General features: G+C 35.4%; 1 protein-coding gene across 16 annotated transcripts in view; it reads right to left on the minus strand.

Moving 5' to 3' along the window:
• The window catches only part of PTPRK (protein tyrosine phosphatase receptor type K), a 495891-nt gene that overhangs the window by 21251 nt on the left and 453572 nt on the right, over nt 1-21068 (minus strand). For 4 of the 16 annotated variants that reach the window (XM_080664718.1, XM_080664721.1, XM_080664710.1 and 1 more), the window contains 9 exons: nt 19917-19946; nt 14896-15056; nt 10965-11000; nt 8918-8929; nt 6500-6684; nt 4727-4814; nt 3419-3495; nt 3204-3221; nt 772-808 (listed from right to left, as the gene is read on the minus strand). In XM_080664718.1, coding sequence (XP_080520844.1) covers nt 772-808; nt 3204-3221; nt 3419-3495; nt 4727-4814; nt 6500-6684; nt 8918-8929; nt 10965-11000; nt 14896-15056; nt 19917-19946 — 644 coding nt within the window. Of the gene's footprint in view, nt 1-771; nt 809-3203; nt 3222-3418; nt 3496-4726; nt 4815-6499; nt 6685-7924; nt 8098-8917; nt 8930-10964; nt 11001-14895; nt 15057-19916; nt 19947-21068 lie in introns of those variants that run through there. The other 12 variants (XM_080664723.1, XM_080664719.1, XM_080664715.1 and 9 more) reach the window with 10 other exon arrangements.

Consider the following 21068-nt stretch of genomic DNA (forward strand, 5'->3'; position numbering starts at 1 on the left):
GTGAACTGGAATAATGTTCACCATAAATGAGTTTTCCAGCTTTAAAAGGTTTATACATAATTAAACTCAATTACTCCAATATATGTGAAAACAATTAAAAAACATACCTTCTGTCAAAGAGCAATGTAACTTTTCTCTTTTATACAATAGATGTGCAAGTTTCTCTCCTAATGACCAGTGCTCAATTTGGAGAGACTGAAGGTGTTTTTGTTTGATGTTAGAATACTTTTACTCCCCACTGTGCCACTGTAACAAGTTTTCTCTACTTTTTTTCTTATTTTCCAACAAAGAATAAACCTGACAAAGGTCCCTTTAGCCCTTTGTTTTGTCTCAGTCTTAACTTGTAAAAAAAAAAAAACCTGCTGGAAGATAGTCTAACATCTCATTATAAAAATATTGGTCTTGGGTACTATTACATTCCAGGCTGACAGACTGCTACAAGGAAATGGGCACCTTAAATGAGATGAGACTTCCCTTGCTTTCATCAAAAGTAAAAAATTCCTTTGCCCAGCACTACTGACTAGAGCTCTGGGACATCAGGATACCAAGAACCAAATCACAAAAACTACTAGCAGCTTTTCTTTCACTTGCAATAAAAAAATAAATCAAAGTTTATATATGTTTTATACAGATAAAACAACTTGTATTATACAAATGAATAAAGAGCAGTGTTATTTTTCTTCAGCCAATGTAGGTAAAATTGCAAAAAATACCCTATGGATGAATAAGTAAGTTTGTTTTGGTATAACACTTAAAAAGGCAAAGTTTTACCTTGAGTTGCAATGTAGTGGCTTGGTCTCTGGTAGCCCTAAAATAGGAGAACAAATTAGTCATAATTTTACATCAGTATCAGAATAAAAAGAATGAAGGCATAAAAAGATGAAGACAACCACCTGTTAAGATTAAGTTATAGTAAAAAGTCCAGAAATGAGTAGTGAACTCATAGTTCACTTCTCAAACCTAGGTTATCTGAAAGGTAAGATTAAAAAATAAATATTTTAAGGGCTCTGATTAGAATATATATTGCATAATCGAGATTTGTTTCTTAGGGAATAACCTCATAGATTTTGTTTGGTTTCACTAAAATGTTTATGCCTTCATGTTAAGCTTTAATCATTCATTCCTGGAAAAATTGTGTTAAAAAATACCAGTTCTCACTTTATCATCCAAAGGTACAACACACTGCATTACAAATGGACAACGACATATTAGAACCATAAAAAAATAAGAGAACATTCCAATGTTAGAGCTGGACAATGCATGTGTGCATAAAATCAAAATCCTGCTGAGATTTCATACAGAATATTCCTACTCTATAACATATTCATGAATCTGCCAAAACCATTTATGTGTGCTGATAATAACTTACTCACACATAATTATAGGTACATACACGTACAGAGAAACGAAGAGTTTTAAAGTATACTTGTCTTGAACAATGAAGTTTAGTATTTTTTTCTCTCTTTTTAATGTGCCAAGAACTCTGTGTGGTTAAAGATCTAATATTGTTTCAATAAAGAAATTATTCCTGAGAAGGAATAGTTTGGTAGTTACTATTAATTAAATTGCAATAGACCCCGAGTAGCAAATATGTTAATGGTATAATAGGCTACGCTTTGAATTTGTTGTGTATTTACCAGAGTGATTTAATAAAAAGCCTGTGGTACAATTTATCCACATTTTGGTGTGGATGACTCAATACAGATATACATGCATATAAACGAAGATCTCCTATCTAAAACTTAATAGGTTGGCAGTATACTGTTGCAAATTGGAAGTTTTTATTCCTTAATATACCCACATAGCACAGCGTTTTATGAAAAATTTGTTTCAAGCTTTATAAGTATTTTATCTCCTGCTTTTTATGAAAAAATTTACCAATTGCAGGAGACATCTTTTAAGCATAACAAATTAATAGGAGAGGGAAAATTATGATATTGTATAATGATTAGCCAAAATACACTGGGGTCTTAACAGAAATAGGAGGCAAAAATAGTCTTAGGACACACTTTTTATATATGAACCATAAAGTAGCATTATGCTAAGGCTCCAGTGTATATGCCTTGGTAGAACACCAAGGTTAAATTATATAGGTAAGAAGAAGCACACATTTGTCAGAGAAATGTTAATTTTAATGAGTAGACCAAAAGTTTTCCATGTTAAGATGTCTAATACATTTTACATATTGAATGAGAATAAAACGAGGATCAAAAATTTAATGAATATATTGAGACTATAATTTATAAAATTTATTAGTTAAAAATATAAATAATGACACTTCATAAAATAACTATATTTTGAACTGATTAATTTCAGCACACCTAGGTAAATTATTTTTTTAAATAGCTGGTTTATTTTAATAAGTACTTCACATGTGCTAAGCATTGTGCTAAGTGCTCAATATGCATTGCTTCATTTAATTCTCACAACAAATAAGATTAGTACTATCATTACCTCCACTGTGAAGATGAGGAAACTGAGGCTGAGAGATGAAATAGTATTCCCATGATTTCCAGTGTGATTTTGAACCAGGAAGTATAAGTGAAGAGGCTGTTCTTCTTACATGTAATATAATGTATTGCCTCCTCAACAATATTTTATCTTTTATTAGAAAATTTATTTTCCATTGAAGAGAGAATTTACATGTAGATATGTTTTTTAACTAAAATTTAACAGTGAAATGTATGATTACAACAAACTTTTTTATTTGTATGATTCAATATATATATGTGTGATATGTGTACTTTATAAATGCAATTTAGTAACTACTTTGCCTAAGTAATTTTAATACTTCACAATCCAATACCACACACCACACAATAGTCTCCCTATCCATTATTCACATCAGAAGTCAAATGTAAAAAGTAAAATTTCAGAAACACTAACACATCATACTATCCAGCTTCTCACATGTTTGGGGAAGGGTAAGAATAAAAGCCAACAAATAAAACTCAGGTACATAATAAATTGCCAAGAGCTCAAAATGGTCCTGTTTTTCTAAACACAGAAAAGGGAAGGAGCTAAAACAGATCTTTGCACATGTAAAGGAATTACAAAGAAATGGACATAGATAAACTGTATGAGCTAGTTACGTGAAGCATGCAGAGAGAACTAGTAGTAAGCATTAGTAGTAACTGTAATTAAGAGTAGTTACATTAAATATTCATAATAGGATACTGTTATTTACATATAGTGGTACTTACATCCCTGTACAGCCAAATCTACAGCCCAAACCAAAGTCAGGTGTGAAAGAAAGCACAACAACGTCAGTAAGTACTAGGACGCAGAACAAGGAAAAAAGTGTACAGTTTGTTCTTTATTTTTAAAAGCTAGCAATCACTTTATAGGTTATAACAAGCAAAAGGATTCACATCTATAAGCTAACAAATTGGGCATACTGAGCTATAAAAATACTTACATCTATATAGTTGGCATTAATGTAATCTGAAGAAGGATCATCCTCGACAGGTTGCAAAATTACTCTGGAGTGGTCGTCTAAAATTTGTAAATAATAAAATAAAAGCTATGAAATATTCCCCTTGTCTTGAGACAATGCCACTGGCAGAGACTTGGAATAATTCAATGGTTGATAAGAGCTTACCCATAATATAGTATCTACATTTCCTTAAACACCAGTCATTTGGAGAAATACAAGAACTTTAATGAGCTTATTACTTATCACGGTTATAACCTTCTGTTAATAAAGCTTTAGTGACTAACATCTTCATAATTAGGAAGCTTTTAGGGGACATGATAATTAATGTATAATGAATCATCATGTGAGTCATGGACTTGTCTAAGGAAATAAATTTGCCTTGATTCCTAATTTTGCTTCCTAGGTATAATTTTAAATGGGTGGGATCCTTCTGTCTGTACTTTACAGCAAATGAGCCGCAGAAATAAGCTGTGAATTTTGAACTCTGCTCTCAACTTCCTATTTCTTGAGAGTCAAGATTAAATTCTGATGCATTCATAAGAATCTTTAAAATAATTTACATTGGTAATAGAGTACTCAAAGTAAATAAATAGCTAGTTACATGCTACATGATGTTAACTTTCCTCATTGCTGCTGAAGTTTCACATGATAATTAATTTATTTACCCATGCACACACATTGAAGAGTTGAGGAGGAGGAAGTCCCTAAGGACAAATAACAGGGAGCAACTGGAATTCTTACAGGCTCCAAGGAAGGAATAAAGGTATGTAGAAAGAAGACCACTCCCACCTTGAATAAGTTTGGAGGTATAGCAGTAATTTATCACTGAAAAGACCTTTCTTTTTTTTCCTTTTATGAGTGTCTTTTTTTATTGTCTAAAGTTTTACATGTCTCCTTTTTCCCCAACTGACCTCCATCCCCCTACCATTCCCACCCCAGGCAAGCCCCCACCGCCCCAGTGTCTGTGTCCATTGAAGACCTTTCTTTTCATAGTCTGATATTCTCAGTTATTTTGTAACATCCCATTGTATGTGCAAACATTATAATCACATAGAACTATATCTACAGTGTGAAGAATATGAAACAATTTAATTAATGAGGATGATGACAATTTCAGAGTTACTGCCAATAGCCAATGCCGTTTGAATATTAAGTAGATTGCTTTATAAACCGATGTATCAGACCCTGGGATTCTCTTAAAATTTAAAACCACATAAAGAGGAGTTGCAACTTACTATTTATCTTCTACCCACAATATTTACATTCACCAAGAATTCTATGAGGACTTACATGCTATAATGTTTCCATATCGGTTTTTTGCTCTATTTTGGTCTTTTTTTGCTACATCCCAAGATGCTGACTGTCCTTCAAAGAAGCTCTAGAAAAAAAAAATTAACAAGCAGACTGAATTTAATTCCTTTTCATGTATCAGGTTTATCTGTTGTGAAGACCAAAATAGTAATAGCCACTTTCTTAGGCAGGAAGTCCTACAGTAGTAAACAAGTTCCATTTCAGAACAAAGCTTATTTGCTGGATTCATCTTGGATTGTTCATCTTGGATTGGACTAAGTTCAAATGAAGGACAAGAAACAACTTTAGGGGGGAAAAAGGCTTTAAAATTATTTCAAATTTAAGATTGCTATAACTTTGTGAGAAGGAGGTAGACAAAGTATCAAAAACTTCAAAATTACTTTTAATGAGTTATCTTTCAAGTGTGCTTCCTTTAGCATTTATAACAGGAACAAAAACACACTTGTTTCCCCCACAATTATTCATTAAATCATGTGCTATACACCACATTTCAGTTTCTTTGAAGATCATGAAAAGCACGGAGTCTCTACAAGAGACCATATGAAAATTTAAAAAAGTCACCATCTCCAAGAATTTTGGAACAGATGAATTTGTTGATTGGTTTAATTGCCATATGTAGCAATTTAAAATATGGGTATAGCTTTCCTTTTTGCAGAAAAGCTTTAACTTTGCTCAACACAGGAAATGGGGTCTTCAAAGAGTCAACGGTCTTTGAAGTGAGGTACACAGGAATACAAGGAAATGAACAAAAAGAACCAGTGCTGGCAGCATATTATAATTCCTTGCACTATTTCGTTACCACGGCATAGTGTTTCCGGCATACATCTAAAACCAACTTTTGAAATTCAAAGATAATTGTATTCACTCCCAAAGTGAATACAACTCCTAAGTTTTACAAGTAATAATCTATAAATATAATGTAGCGTTTAGAGAATTCTTCATGAAGTTGAATGCATTTTGAATGCAAAGAAAATTAGTGCTTGAATTCTTTCACTTTAAATGTGCATGTTTGGTGGTACAAGCAAGGAGGTGCATGTATGGTGGTAACGTATGGTGGTACACGTATGGTGGTGCACGTGTGGTGGTGCATGTGTGGTGTACGTATGGTGGTGCATGTATGGTGATACATGTATGCTGGTATGTGTATTGTGGTGTATGTATGGTGATGCATGTGTGGTGGTGTGTGTATGGTGGTGGAAGATCTTCCTTCTCCACATCATACTGATATTTCCCAGTAGGCAAAGGTGGCAAAGGAACTGTTTCCTTTTTGCTATGTATTGTAATGATTAATTTAAATCACTTCTCTTGTAGTTTAATTACTGGTATTTTTGTTTGAGCAGGAAAGGGAAACAAGGAAGAAGAACTTCTCATATCCTTCTTTTGGCTTCTGAACATTTGGATTTGTAGTGCTCTGTTTTTTCTTCTCAGCTACACTCCAAAATAATGCTCAAAACAAAACTGAGAATGACAAGTAGTACATGTAGAACACAGAGCTTCATCCCATTTCTCAACAGAGGGTCAACAAACGAAGAGGCAGAGAAGTACCTACTGACTGAGTCATTTGAATGACAGAACCTGTAATGATACAATGGAACCCACGGTATCTTTCTACACACTTGATTTTTCATGCAAACACAGGATTAGTGTCTAGAGAGTATTCGACTCTGTGTTATGTTAAGGGGAGGGAATTTGTTAAATTTCCCCGAGTATAATAGTTAGAAATAACATTTAACATAATACAGAAACTTTCACCTCGTATTCCTCTTTGAACCCATAGCTGTCGGATGTCTTCATGAGATTAATGTGCTGCAGTAAATCGGCCACCCTGATGGCTGGGTGCAGCTGTCCCGTCTGGTAAGGGGATTCTGTCCCCTCACAGAGGTAGCGTGGCACATCAAGAAGACGACTGGACTCTGCTGTAGCACTGTGGTTCTCATCTGGCATTTTTCAGATTCAAGAACATTAAAAAGAAGACAAAGTTATCTTGTTTAATATATATCAATGCACAGATTTTTAAGATCTCAAGATCTTTCTGGTAACAGGAGGAAGGGAAAGAAATAGAGTAGAGGCCTAGGGCAGCATCCCCATAAAGACAAAGCCTTTCACTTCAGCTCAAGGTACGAGGTCAGAGTACATATGCTTATTTCAACAAGGCAAAGGATGCTCTGAGGTGTAGAGAGACATCTAGTCCACTTTTAAAAAGTGTAGTGGGAGATTCTGCTGGGTTCTCCCTTTTCTCTGTATCTGCAATCATAGCAGTATAGAGTGGGAACAGAAAATCAAGTCAATTGGAGAGGTGTTTTCATTGTTGATTAAAATAAAGTCTCCTTCTCAGCCATAAGCCAACCTCCCCGTAGGCAACCCATCCCCACGTGGCTGCTCTTCTGCCCTTGTGGCCTTACTATGCCCAACCACTTGGGGCTTCTCCCATGGCACCCCAGACTGGAAAATGAGGGCATTCTACAGAATCATCTCTGAACCCTTTATGTCTGCCGGCCAGGTCCCCTGTGTATTTATATGCAATCTCTACCCACTTGGTTTATTATTATTGTTGTTGCTTCTATTGCTAATATATTTGGACTCTTCTGGCTACCGTCTGAAAGAAACTAGCCTATGTCTCTGGGCAAAATAAGTAGTAGGTACTTCCTCTGAAACTCTTCCCTGGACCACCCAGGCTGGGCTTCACAGCTCCTGCTTTACATTCTCATGGCCTCTTTTTCTACATTCATGTATTTTATCTTTTAATAATTTGTTTACTGTTTTTTTTATTCACTAAACTCTAAACACTTATAGGGTAGACACAGAGTCATTTTTCAAAAATTCATTCCTAGTTCCTGGTGCAAAGCAGTCAATAAACATTTCAATAATTGAATTCGTTAAAACCAGCTGATTCCCTTACCACCCACAGTAAAGTGTAGGCCCCATCCCAATTGTGTTAATAGCTTAAAATGAAAAGAAACTTTAAGCATCTTTCTGTCATAACAAGGAAGAAAAAAAACAAGAACATTTTACCTATGAAGAATAATTATTATTTTAATGACCATAGTTCTAATCATTACAATGAGAAAAAGCATGCTTATACGTATCACATTTAAACTTACCACTTAAAAAAATGTTTTAAGGGGTGTTACTTTGAAAAGCATTATACTGCCATGCTCATTAACAGAAGAGAAAGTACACTCTTAGGGGAACTTTTGTTTTTAATGATAATGCATACTGTAGAGAACAATATTTAATTAACAGTGAAACATATTTCAAATGCTGGTACATTTGCCTGTTCTATCACCAACTCTACAAATAGGATATGGCAAAAAATGAATTGTTGTCCCCATGATAAACATTTTTTCTTCCTGGAGAAGGAAAAAACAAAACAAAAGAACCCCACAATCAGATTTGTATGCTTCTATAATTTTGCTTGATTGTATTTACTTTACTTTCGCTTATCAGGCTGAATGCATTTTTTCTCATTTACTTCTAAAATACCACAATGCATCAAAAACACCACTGGTGGATTCTGCTGTGACCTAACCACCCAACTGAATTAATGCCCTTAAGTTAGGTTTTGCCCACCCCTCTAGACACAAACATTTTATAGCGAACATAATTCATGAGATTTTCTTCTACCTAGGTGCATATCCTCAATTGATCTATCTTTGCTAAAATATTACAATTGATAGACTGACAGAGAGAACATATACATCTCTCCAGTAAAGTTAATCAAAATCTACTGATCTGGGCGCTACTGAGCTCAGGAGGAGACGAGGACAGATAATGTCAGTGAGGCGGAATGCAATCACCTCAGCTGCTCTGCGGGCAGCCCGGCGCTCACATCAGACCTGCTGGAGCAGCAGAACACTGCCACGGTAAAAGGCTCAGTGAGAAACCCAGAATTCACCCACATTCTAAATCTTCCGTAACCACGTTCCAGTATGAAATGCCTTATGTTTTGCATTAAGCTTTAATACAGTAGTACAATGAGCAGCATTCTTTAAAATAATCACATATGAATTATTAATCTCCAAACATTTCCGCCTCATTAAACCACCTCATAATGTGACTAGTAGGGAGAGTACATGTACTAATCATTATCCTTATTACACATTTAAGAATAATAACTTCAAGTATTTCTTTGATGGAAAGGTTTTCTAGAGTTCTTTGCAATACACTTACCAGTTATAGGGACTTTAACCCAAAGAAGCAGTAAAACACAAAAGAACAAATATACGAATTAATACGGAAAGTTTCTAAGCTCTCTTAAAATCAGCAAGTAGATATTAATATCAAGCAATATTTGAAATGATTTCAAAACTGCTTCCTAAACACAAAATCAGTTGGATGCAAAACAACTGTAAACATCATGACTCCATGAATGATGAAAAACACAAGTCATTTTTATATCTGATATGATTAATGGGAGTTAGCTTTTAAACAACAAATATATATATATATGTTTAAATTAAACAGCCTGACTTTCAAAGTGAAATAAAATGCATAATGGCTGTTTATATGAATGGGTTTGATGACTCTATTGTTTTAACTCTAGCCTTCCTTAAACATAAATATCTCTTTTCACAGGGAAAGCTATTACAATAACCTTTTAAACTTTATAGTTTGTAAAAACTCACATATATTATCTCATTTTATCTTTTACAAAACTGTGGAAAAGGTACTGCAGGAATTATTACCTCTTTTACAGATGGGGAAGCAAAGATGAAAGTTACAATATTTTCATGAGTTTCTATTATGAATCCACAAGAGGACTGAGACTTGGACCCAAATTTAAATGTCCTTAAAATATTACTGTAATCACTTTTTAACATCTAGACAGCTGATATTTTTCCAGTGAGTTGTTAATATTTTAATTGAATTTTACTTATTAATTTGATGTTGACAGCCTTCTAAAGTGCTCCACAAAGATGACATTTTCAAAGGCACCTGGTGCCTTCACAATGATCAAGATTCCTGACTTCTCCCTGATGGTCAGGCTACCCCTTGGGACAAATTCCTCAGTTCACTTCCCTGCCATTATTGGTGTGGACATTCAAGGGAGAGTGCAATCAGCAACAGAGAGCACTGACTTCAGGATTCTTTTATGATATATATTCTTTACATTACAAAATTATGACTTTAAATATTTTAGTGAAAAAGAGGTGTATTTTACTTAACTGCATTAGTGGAACTGTTCCAAAATATTATGAAAAGGTAACTGAATGCTGAATATATGCATAATAAAACATGCATGAAATGTAAGCTAAAGTTTATGTTCACAAGAAATTTAAATATAAAATATGAAAACGGGTAATGTTTAAGACACATTTTTCTGGTAATTTCTACATTTCTTTGAGTAAATCTTAAATATTAGAAACACTGGGTTAAGAAATAATATATAACTTGTGAACATTATAAGCAAGATGGTCATGAATCATTCATGTGAAATCAGTCAAGGAATAGAATACAAATGGAAATGAAATTCATTCTATTCTTAAATCTGTAATTAAATTAAAAATTAATGTAATTTTACATCTGAAAAGGACTTATTTATCCCTCACAATACCAGTTGTCTTAGATGTTATATAGTAACTATGAAATTAGGAGGATTTAGAAAGCCCCTTCCCATCAGATAGATTTTCACATATAAAGAAATTATTCCGGGAGCACCGGTCCCTGTGCATTTTGGTTCATTCTACTAACCTGCATAAATAAACATAAGTCTTACATTAAGCGCCACTGTACTTTTGCTGCAAATCTAATGGAACCAAAAATTAGTGAGTATGTTGCTTTAGAAAAACACACCTTGCCAAAACCGGTTTGGCTCAGTGGATAGAGCGTCAGCCTGTGGACTGAAAAGTCCCAGGTTCGATTCCGGTCAAGGGCACGTAACTTGGTTGCGGGCACATCCCCAGTAGGAGGTGTGCAAGAGGCAGCTGATCGATGTTTCTCTCTCATCGATGTTTCTAACTCTCTATCCCTCTTCCTTCCTCTCTGTAAAAAAATCAATAAAATATATTTAAAAAAAAAACAAAAACACCTTACTAATGTGAAATCCACTACATCTGATGGGATTTACCACAGTTGTTCTCTTTGATAAGGTGATGACTATATATTTTAAATCAAGTTGCTTTCTGCACTGTGAATAATTACTCGGTTGACAAAGTTATAACCCATGCAAGGAGGTGTGATCCATGCAAAAATGATGATAAAAGAATTAGGGCCTCACCTAACACAGCAGTCGGCACAAGTGGATCATTGGGCACTGTATAGGAAAACAAAGCTCATGAAGGAACATATTGCCCTAAAGTTGTTTGTTCCCTTTAAAATAGAGTTATGTTTTCTTAAGAAGTATCATTACTAAACTTTCTTTGGTTACTATAACCTGCAAAAGTAAAATTCTTTCAGTTTGGGTTATTGCAAAACACGAAGAGAGAAAGGTGCATCTATAATTATATATAGTTCAGTACTCAGTTTAATTTAAAAAGCAAGGAATATTCAACTCGACATTATAATGTTTCTAAAATAGGGGGGAATCCCATGTATTTTAGATCTAGCAAGTGCAAGGTACTTGGAGAAATAATTACCTCATATTCATTCCAATTTTTTTTTTTTAGTTAACTGTGGGAAATACATTTAATAATTTCTCCAAGTTTATAATATAGTTACACTGCTGAATTCAAGCTTCCTAATAAGATAGGCAAAAGATAGAAAAGTTGGGGGAACAAAAATGCTTTCAAATCCTCAATGGGTTAACTATTAAATCAAGCTGTTAGAGAGATGGTACATCTATATTTTCAGGAAAATTTACTTTCAACAATATTTTACGTTCTTCTCTGTCATTTATCTTATAGTGAAATAAAGATAAAATAGATAAGAAAGGCCCTATCTTGATTAAAATTAAATTCCCAAATGACCATAGCATTTCTAACTTCTTTGGTTAGATACATATCAAGGAAAATGATGGGCTGCATTTAGGGCTAATAATGTCTGAAAATTTTCACCAAGCTGAACATTACAGAAAAAAAAAAAAAACCTTCCCTTTCTGAAAAGACCTAAATGCATACAACCTACAAACACTTTATTTTCTCTATATTACTACAACATATGCTTATAATATGTATAAGAAATAATAGTTTTATTGTCTATTTTTCCCTTATACACATGTTTTTCAAACTGAGGTAAGCAAACCTCTGGGATCTGTGGAAGAATGCACCTGCATATACAAGATCTAGGATAAACATGATTTACCTTCCTCAAGCATCGATTTACTTGAGGATTTAAAGAAACAGTTAGATAGTTTAACTTATTTTTAAGTAACGGTGCTATAAAAATATAAAATTTATTGGAAATTTGAAGTTAAACTAATATTAATTATGAGGGAATTATTCAAATAATTTTCCATTAAACAGCACTTCAGTGGAAATATCTTAAAAGTCCTGCCTTCATAGATCAACATTAGAAATTCTTAATATGGATGGAAGGGTAGATAAGGTGGTAGACAGATGAATGGCTGAATGGATGGAAGGATTGCACTATTTTCTGCCAAACCCCTATTCAAGTAAACTTTTGAACTTCACACCAGATTCTGAAGAGCGTGTAGATTCCTCTTTCCCCTAGCTAATTTTATATATACACTGAGTGGCCAGATTATTATGATCTCTGAATGCATAATAATCTGGCCACTCAGTGTGTGTGTGTGTGTGTGTGTGTGTGTGTGTGTGTGTGTATATAATGGAGGCCCGGTGCATGAATTCGTGCATGGGTGGGGTCTGGCCAGCCTGGCCAAGGGGAGGGGAGACGGGTGGTTGGCCGGCCTGCCTGCTGGTCGAACTCCTGGTTGAGGGGACAATTTGCATATTAGCTTTTTATTATATAGGATATACACTGAGTGGCCAGATTATTATGATCTCTGAATGCATAATAATCTGGCCACTCAGTGTGTGTGTGTATACTAGAGGCCCGGTGCACGAAATTTGTGCACGGGGGGGGGGGGGTGTCCCTCAGCCCAGCCTGCACCCTCTACAATCTGGGACCCCTCGAGGGATGTCCGACTGCCCGTTTAGGCCCGATCCCAGTGGGATCGGGCCTAAACGGGCAGTCGGACATCCCTCTCACAATCCAGGACTGCTGGCTCCCAACTGCTCGCCTGCCTGCCTTCCTTATTGCCCCTAACCGCTACTGCTTGCCAGCCTAAAAACTCCCTAACCACTCCCCTGCCAGCCTGATTGATGCCTAACTGCTTCCCTGCCAGTCTGTTTGCCCCTAACTGCCCTCCGCTGCAGGCCTGGTCACCCCTAACTGCCCTCCCCTGCAGGCCTGGTCACCCCTAACTGCCCTCCCCTGCAGGCCTGGTCCTACCCAACTGCCCTCCCCTGCAGGCCTGGTCACCCCTAACTGCCCTCCCCTGCAGCCCTGGTCCCCCGCAACTGCTCTCCCCTGCAGGCCTGGGTCCCTCCCAACTGCCTTTCCCTATAGGCCTGGTCGCCCCCAACTTCCCTCCTCTGCCGGCTTGGTCACCCCTAACTGCCCTCCCCTGCTGGCCTGATCACCCACAACTGCCCTCCCTTGGAGACCTGGTCCCTCCCAACTGCCCTCCCTTGCAGGCCTGGTTCCTCCCAACTGCCCTCCCCTGCTGGCCATCTTGTGGTGACCATCTTGTGTCCACATGGGGGCAGGATCCTTGACCACATGGGGGCAGCCATCTTGTGTGTTGAAATGATGGTCAATCTGCATATTACTCTTTTATTAGATAGGATAGAGGCCTGGTGCACGGGTGGGGGCCAGCTGGTTTGCCCTGAAGGGTGTCCCGGATCAGGGTGGGGGTTCCCTTGGGGCATGGGGCGGCCTGGGCGAGGGCCCTGTGGTGGTTTGCAGGCCGGCCATGCCCCCCGGCGACCCAAGCAGAGGCCCTGGGATCTGGGATTTATTTATCTTCTACAATTGAAACTTTGTAGCCCTGAGTGGAGGCCTAGGCCGGCAAGGGCAGGTGGAAAGCTTGGCTTCCTCCATTGCCGGGGAAACCCAAGCCTCCCTCCTGCTCTCTGTGGCCGTAGCCATCTTGGTTGGGTTTATTTGCATATTCGCTCCTGATTGGCTGCTGGGTGTGGCTAGTGGATGTAGCGGAGTGATGGTTAATTTGCATATTACTCTTTTATTAAATAGGATATATATATAATGGAGGCCCGGTGCATGAATTCGTGCATGGGTGGGGGCCGGCCAGCCTGGCCAGGGGGAGGGGACACGGGTGGTTGGCCGGCCTGCCTGCTGGTCGAACTCCTGGTTGAGGGGACAATTTGCATATTAGCCTTTTATTATATAGGATATACACTGAGTGGCCAGATTATTATGTGTTCAGAGATCATAATAATCTGGCCCCTCAGTGTGTGTGTGCATATATATATAATATATAACATATAATATATATATATATATATAATTAATTTCAGAAAGGAAGGCAGAGGCAGAGAGAGACAGAAACATCAGTGATGAGGGAGAATCATCAATCAGCTGCCTCCTGTACATCCTCTCACCAGGCATGTGCCCTGACTGAGAATCAAACCATGACCTCCTGGTTCATGGGTTGATGCTCAACCACTGAGCCACACCAGCTGGGCTCAGTTAACTTTTTGTTACTAAAATTTTCCAGGAGTATATAGAATATTTTAATAGAATAATTTTACCAATGCCAATAATCCTCAGAAAGAATATGATGTTTCTTATCTCACAAAGAATTTTATCTTGCACAAAGGAAGACTCAAATGGAAAAATAACTAATATATCTGATATAAACTCATTTTATGTAGGCAATCAAGTATATTAAAGCAATGACATATGATTTGGTCTGAGTGAGTATATATGAATATATCTTATAATGATATAGTAATAAAATTCATGCAGTTTGACATTAAAGTGAATCTACTATCAAGACTGAAAAGAAGTTCTTATGAATTTCATAATATTCTCTATCGCTTTTTTCTCTTTCTAGCGGTTTCTCCTATTTCTTTTCCTTATTTTCTCTCACTATTCAAAAGACAATGTGTTGACTGTAGAGTGCACTAAACAGCTTTAAAAATCATTTATGAAAATTTTAATGTTGACTGCAAGAGTGCACTAAAAACAGCTTTAAAAATCATTTATGAAAAATTTAAAGAACTTACATCTTGGACTAAAATTATGCTGGTCCATGAAGGTGATGGAAAGAGGATCTTCGGCATGCAGAGTGCTCTGATCGGCATAGCTCCGGTCCATAGCGTTCACCATGTGAGTCATCTCCTGCCGAGTGTTCCCCATTGCGTCCTTGCGCTTTTTAGCGAGCTTGCTGCCAAGGCAAATACAAAAGGGAAGCCTTAATGTGAAGCTTGAAGGACAGTGGATACCCGCAGTATGTAGTTCAGGGAAGCCCAAGGATAAGGATATAGATGTGGTTTACAAATAACTTAGATCATAATTTCGGGAATTAAGTTCCACACTCAAACAATATATTTTGGTTGCTATGAAACTAGTTTATTTGTCATTTGGGTGTTTCAACATTCAAGCTGTAAACCCAAACCTCTTATTTCTTATATTTTATCATTAAAATAAAGTATTATAAAATATAGCTACACTTTAAAACAACCATATGTGAATACTTCCTTATTAGAGCTATTCAAGAAAAATTTAAGCTAAAGCTAAATTTTGGTTTTCCTCTTGGGTGATTAATTCTTTTGTCAACTTTTAGAAGTTCTTCAGAGGAATAATATGACTACTTTTTAAAGTTTATTTTGTTATACTCATCCAATTAAAATAAACAAAGCAACCCCAATCTTCATTCTCTGTTTTATTATTCAGCAAAATGCAACATGTGTAGCATTAACATATTTACCAATTTATTTATAACATTAACCCAAAACTAATCTGGAGACTTGTAAAATCAACCACAGCTAAATATAATGCAAATACACAGGAAAATATGAAAAAGTTATATATACTATATGAAAAAGTAGATGCATTACACAAATGATTATAATATTGAATTATAGACATGGTCAAATCCTAAAAGCTTATTTTAGAATCACATGGCAGAGTATCCACTATAGAAATGCCTTATAAAGTCAGTGGGACAAATGACTTGGAAAATAGAAGAGTTAGACTTTTCAGCTACTCAAATACTGAACTCTTTATCTTAATATCAAAGATATAAAATACCTTATGATTCTTCGTGAGTGTTACACATGAAACATGTAATAAAAACATTAAGGATATATAAAACGTTTACATCACATTAACAAGGCGATTTAGATGATATAAATAAAGGCACTCTAAAAGCCTGTAGTAGCCAGATTATGTTTCTAAATTTATGGCAGCAGTTTATGTCGCCTCTGAAATATTCTTTAGTTGTTTTAAGAATACCATTTCTCAGTTAGATTATTAGCTAGGATATATTCTTCTGATTCTCATTAGTATCTTTACTAGAGAAAATACGCTACAAACACTTTATTTAAATGCTCATGTAATAGTTGTATTTATACCCCAAAGCGTTTCCTTTCAAAATTCAACCTAGCAATTCAAGAGCTACTCCTGAATAGAATTCTCCCCGCACCGAGAATTATAATACTTAACCTCAGGGAGTTTTTACCCAACATACCCAACATATGAACACAACAGATCTGATACCTAAATAAGACAGTCGGAAACTAAGCTTTAGGGATTGAAGTAGCACTTTTTTAAAGAATAATAATAATGATAATGACAGTACTAGTAGTAAGAAAACAATGACGAAAATATAATAAGAATTAGCACCACCAACAACAGCATTACTACCACTAACTACACCATCACAAGCACTACCACCACCACCATCACCACACCACCACCATTATTAGCAATATTTGCTCTATTCATTGAAAAGTCATTATCTCCTTTTTTCTAGGCGAGGCAGTAAAATCCCCATAATAACCTTACAGGTTTCAGACAGGAATGAGTGCTGCTGCAGTGGGAAGACACGTCCTGAAGTGTGGGGATGGTGGAGGTCTGGAGAGCAGGTTAGGGGCAACTTATCTAGGTGACTATTGGCATCTGATCCCAGTGTTAAGCTCCTAATTTTTAAATTACATTTAAGGAGAAATAATGAATCTGAATATTCACATTAAATTTCCTGATTTTTTCAAGTGCTTCTATTGTTTGAAATAGTGTATGAAGCAACTTAAACATTAGCAGATCATATTTTGGTCTACAGACTTCACTTTCCAAACTTACCTCTTGGATGTGATGTAGGATATTTGTTCGTTGACCTACAAGGTTCTTGTACCTCTCATTTCTGGTTAACTTGCATTGTGTCTCACCTCAACAGGCAGGCTTCTCTGACTAATTCCAGCAACCTGTTTCAGGTTAGGTTTTCCTGCCAGGTGAGTTTCTAGCACCATGTTTTCTACCTCTAATAACACTCATCACATATCATTGCAAGTTGCAATTGTCCTATTAATTCTTTTCCCCACTGTGTGTTCCACACAGGGAAGAACCATCTGTATATTCCTAGCACTTAGAGCAATGTCTGGCACATAGCAGGCACTCAAATAAAATACTTGTTGAATGAATGAATAGGCCTGTGATATGCTTCACACGTTTCATTTGCTAATTCAGTTAATTCTCAGATCAACCTACTGAAAAAGGAATGAGAGTTCTAACTGTAAAGATGAGTTTATTGAGGCTCAGGCAAGTTAAATAACTTGCCCAAGGTTGTTTATCTAATAAGCAGTGAAAAATGACCTGGTTTCAAGGCCTATCCTCTTAACTATCTCCAGTTGCTGACATCATTAAATGATATATTACAAGTGTACTATAATGTACAGCATCTTCTTACTCTAGGAGCGAAACATTAATTGTTACAATGGGAATGCAGCACAAATGTTTTGCCATTTAAAACGTTTGAAACAGCAAAAAAAAGATAGTTTAAAAAATAACTTCCAGTCTTTGCCGGGCAAGAAGAAATACTAAATTTGTTCCTCCAAAAATTTAAGAGATTAAATTGGACAAATATAACACAATGTAGACTATGGATTAAAAAGTTAAAATTTTGAGGATGGGCAGTTCAAAGCAAATAGAAAAGGCATGTTTGGACTTTGAGGCTTTACTTTAAAATATATAATTTATATGTTTCATGATTAAGAGAAAATATGAAGCAATGAATTTGTCAAATTCATGGCAGGTAAAAGTTTTCATAGCTATGAAGGATCTTTACTTTTCAGAGTCACAAACCTTTGTTAGTTGTCAAATTGCACTATAACCTTTGTTAGTATCTGCCAATAAGCATTATCAATTTGATTCTAATACCTTAATTCTCACAACAGCTCTGTGAGGTAGTCTTTAATTCAGGTAATTACAAACAAATATAAACATCAGAGTTAAGTGTTTTGATCAAGAACTGAGCGTTCCTATGATGATGTCATGAATGTTAGCTCAAAGATTGCATCTGGTTAACTTTTAAATTCCAATCAATTTATTTCTACTTTTATCTTTAAAAATCTTTAAAAATTTAAAGATTAGCTTCACTAGTTATGTTTGAGCAGCTTTTAAAAGCTTATCTCTGTGACATTCTTTCTAATTATGATTAATAATGCCAATAGCTACAAATATTACAATATCAGTATCATAATCTACTACCAATTGTAGAATCCTGGGATATTATCCATCCACTAAAAAGACAATCCCATTCTAACACTATCAATATATAGATAGTTAAGGGGAAGCTTATTGGCATTCTCATAATTAAATACTTATTGATTTCTGTATGCTTGATGCTTCGTCTCCTCTGAGCAACAAGTATATAAAATGTGCACTTTAGGGCAGTTAAACCATTCTGCAACTACTTGAGTTTGACAGATGTGCAAACGACTTTCATCATCAAAGCATCCAACAGCATAAATTTCCTCAGGTGGATATATGGGTGGGCTATAAAGAGGGAAAGTGCTCCATCATTGTATGAAATGGCACAGTTAATTACCTTTGGCTTCATCCAACATAATTTAACAAGGATATTATGACCCATCAGAATAAGCTAGGAGCATTGTTAGTTTACATCTGCTTTTGTAGCAGATTTTAAGAAGCCAAACATTTATAATATTTTAAAAGGTTGGCGAAATTCTGTTATAGTCATTGAGACTCAACAAGTTTTGTTGTTAAGCTAGATTAAATTTACCTAATGAAGTAAATAGTGGGGGATACATGCCCTCAAACATGCGAATCACAGTCCTTAAGCCTAAAAGTGGTGGACCAAATAGTGATCAAGCAAGGTCCATGCACACTTGGTTGTATCATTCCTTTCGATTGGCTGTATATCCTGGCATCTAAGGTAGTAAACTGAGAATGACTAGAAAAATAGAGTGGGTAATACTCTCCATCCTTATCCGAACTATCATTCTATACCTCATTATAGGGTGACCTAAGACTTTGGAAGAGAAAAGGAGATTTGTGACACGTACGTATGTTTTGTGTAGGTGGAAGGGGCTTTTCCCCACCTTGGTCTTGTTTTTTTAAAATAATAATCCTACTTATTTTAAAAATAAACAATAATGTTTTTTCTCTGAATTGTTTTCTATTTATCTGTCACTACAGCATTATGCATTTACCCATTTGTTTTCGCAAGACTATACTGACAGCCTAGACGGCCAGACCAAAGGTGTTCATTTGGAAGTTATAACCCATCATGGATTCCTAGAAATGTGGAGGCAGATGTTTTCACTATCCATCCTGATGTGATTTGCATCCTGGGAAGCCACTTTTGATTGTGCTATGAACCCACCACTTGGGGTCATTTTGTCAAGTAGAACAGTGTTACATAAAGATAGGGATTAGTGAGTTACAACCACTATTGCTGCCAGATGAGTGATGGCTCATATTGATAAGGTACAGATTTGACTTAAGTAAATAAATGATGTTTTAGGCTGTAGACTAAAGCTACTTATGGTAAACTGAAAATTTAAATTAAATGTAGCTGAACATACAGAAATACAATATCCCTTTTTAAAAAGATTAACAAAATAAGTTAATAGGTAGACTTTATAGTTTTAGAGTCCAGAAAAACATTTTTTGAAATGTCACCAAAATTGCAAACAATCCTGTTTTTTTTGTTGTTTTTGTTTTCAAAAAGGGATACTGCATCTTTAACACACGTAAAGTTGTATATCACCCATTTTCTACTTACAGGTAGTAGGAGTAAGAATAGTAGCTCCTCCTGGCAAGCAAATCACAGACAGTGGAAAAAGAGAAGCAATGGTGAATGAAAAGCGTGACTCCGTCACATTCAATAAAGCCGAAAAATGTGCGTTAAAAATAAAATGAAATAAAATAAAATTAATGTTTTTTTTTGGTTTGCATTTCAATTTGCTCATGCATTGGTTAGATATATTTCGCCATGCAATTAGACAGATATGCAATAGAAAAATAAAATTTAAAATACATAATTTGGGAAAAAAATAACATGCTGACATTTCTTTTATAGCCAAAAAACTGAAAAATTAAATGGATTGTGTATCTTCAACATGCAGTTAAGCACATCCTTCATTACCATCTAAATGTCATGAAAGATGGAACAGCTGTTTATAGAACTTGTACACTGAATTGATGATTATTCTTTAGATACAAAATATAAAGATCTATTAGGTTAATATAGGATATATGCAGAATGATAACTAAATTTTTATAAATAAGTCATTATATCTTAGTGGTACACAGGTACATACATATATTAAGTGAATATACATATGCACCAAACATTATAATATACACAAAAATATGTCTACAGTAGATGTATGTGAAGATGATATCATACACAAACATTTACTGTATTGAAACATAATTTCACATTTATGTTTGGAATTATTAAAGCATCCATGCTGTGCATTTAAATATAATACATAACCAATGAAATAATGGCATACATTTGGAAATAATTCAATAGCAATTAAATTAAAAAATGGCATTGCGTTTTGAAAGATGCAATATCCCTTTTCTTAGCCTAAAAACTTACTTTATGTTTACCCTTAGCTGCAGAATTTCACTAAATTGAATTCCAAATCATTTCTTCACACAACCAAAAATACACAGAACGTTTTCAACATGAGAAGTATACCTATATATGTTATTCCCAGTGAGGGATAAAATCTTGAGAAACCTAATAATTTCTCATAAAAATAAAGATCATTAAAGGCTAAAATAATTTGCCTTTTCATTATTTTTATTATAAATTTGTGTATTATATGGGTACCTATGATATATACTAAAATTGTTTCCCTAAATTTGATACTATGCAATATTGTTATAATATCTAGGATTTTGTATAGGTATAATAAACATA

Source organism: Plecotus auritus (genome assembly GCF_963455305.1).
Source record: "Plecotus auritus genome assembly, chromosome: 4".
Classification (NCBI taxonomy): domain Eukaryota; kingdom Metazoa; phylum Chordata; class Mammalia; order Chiroptera; family Vespertilionidae; genus Plecotus; species Plecotus auritus.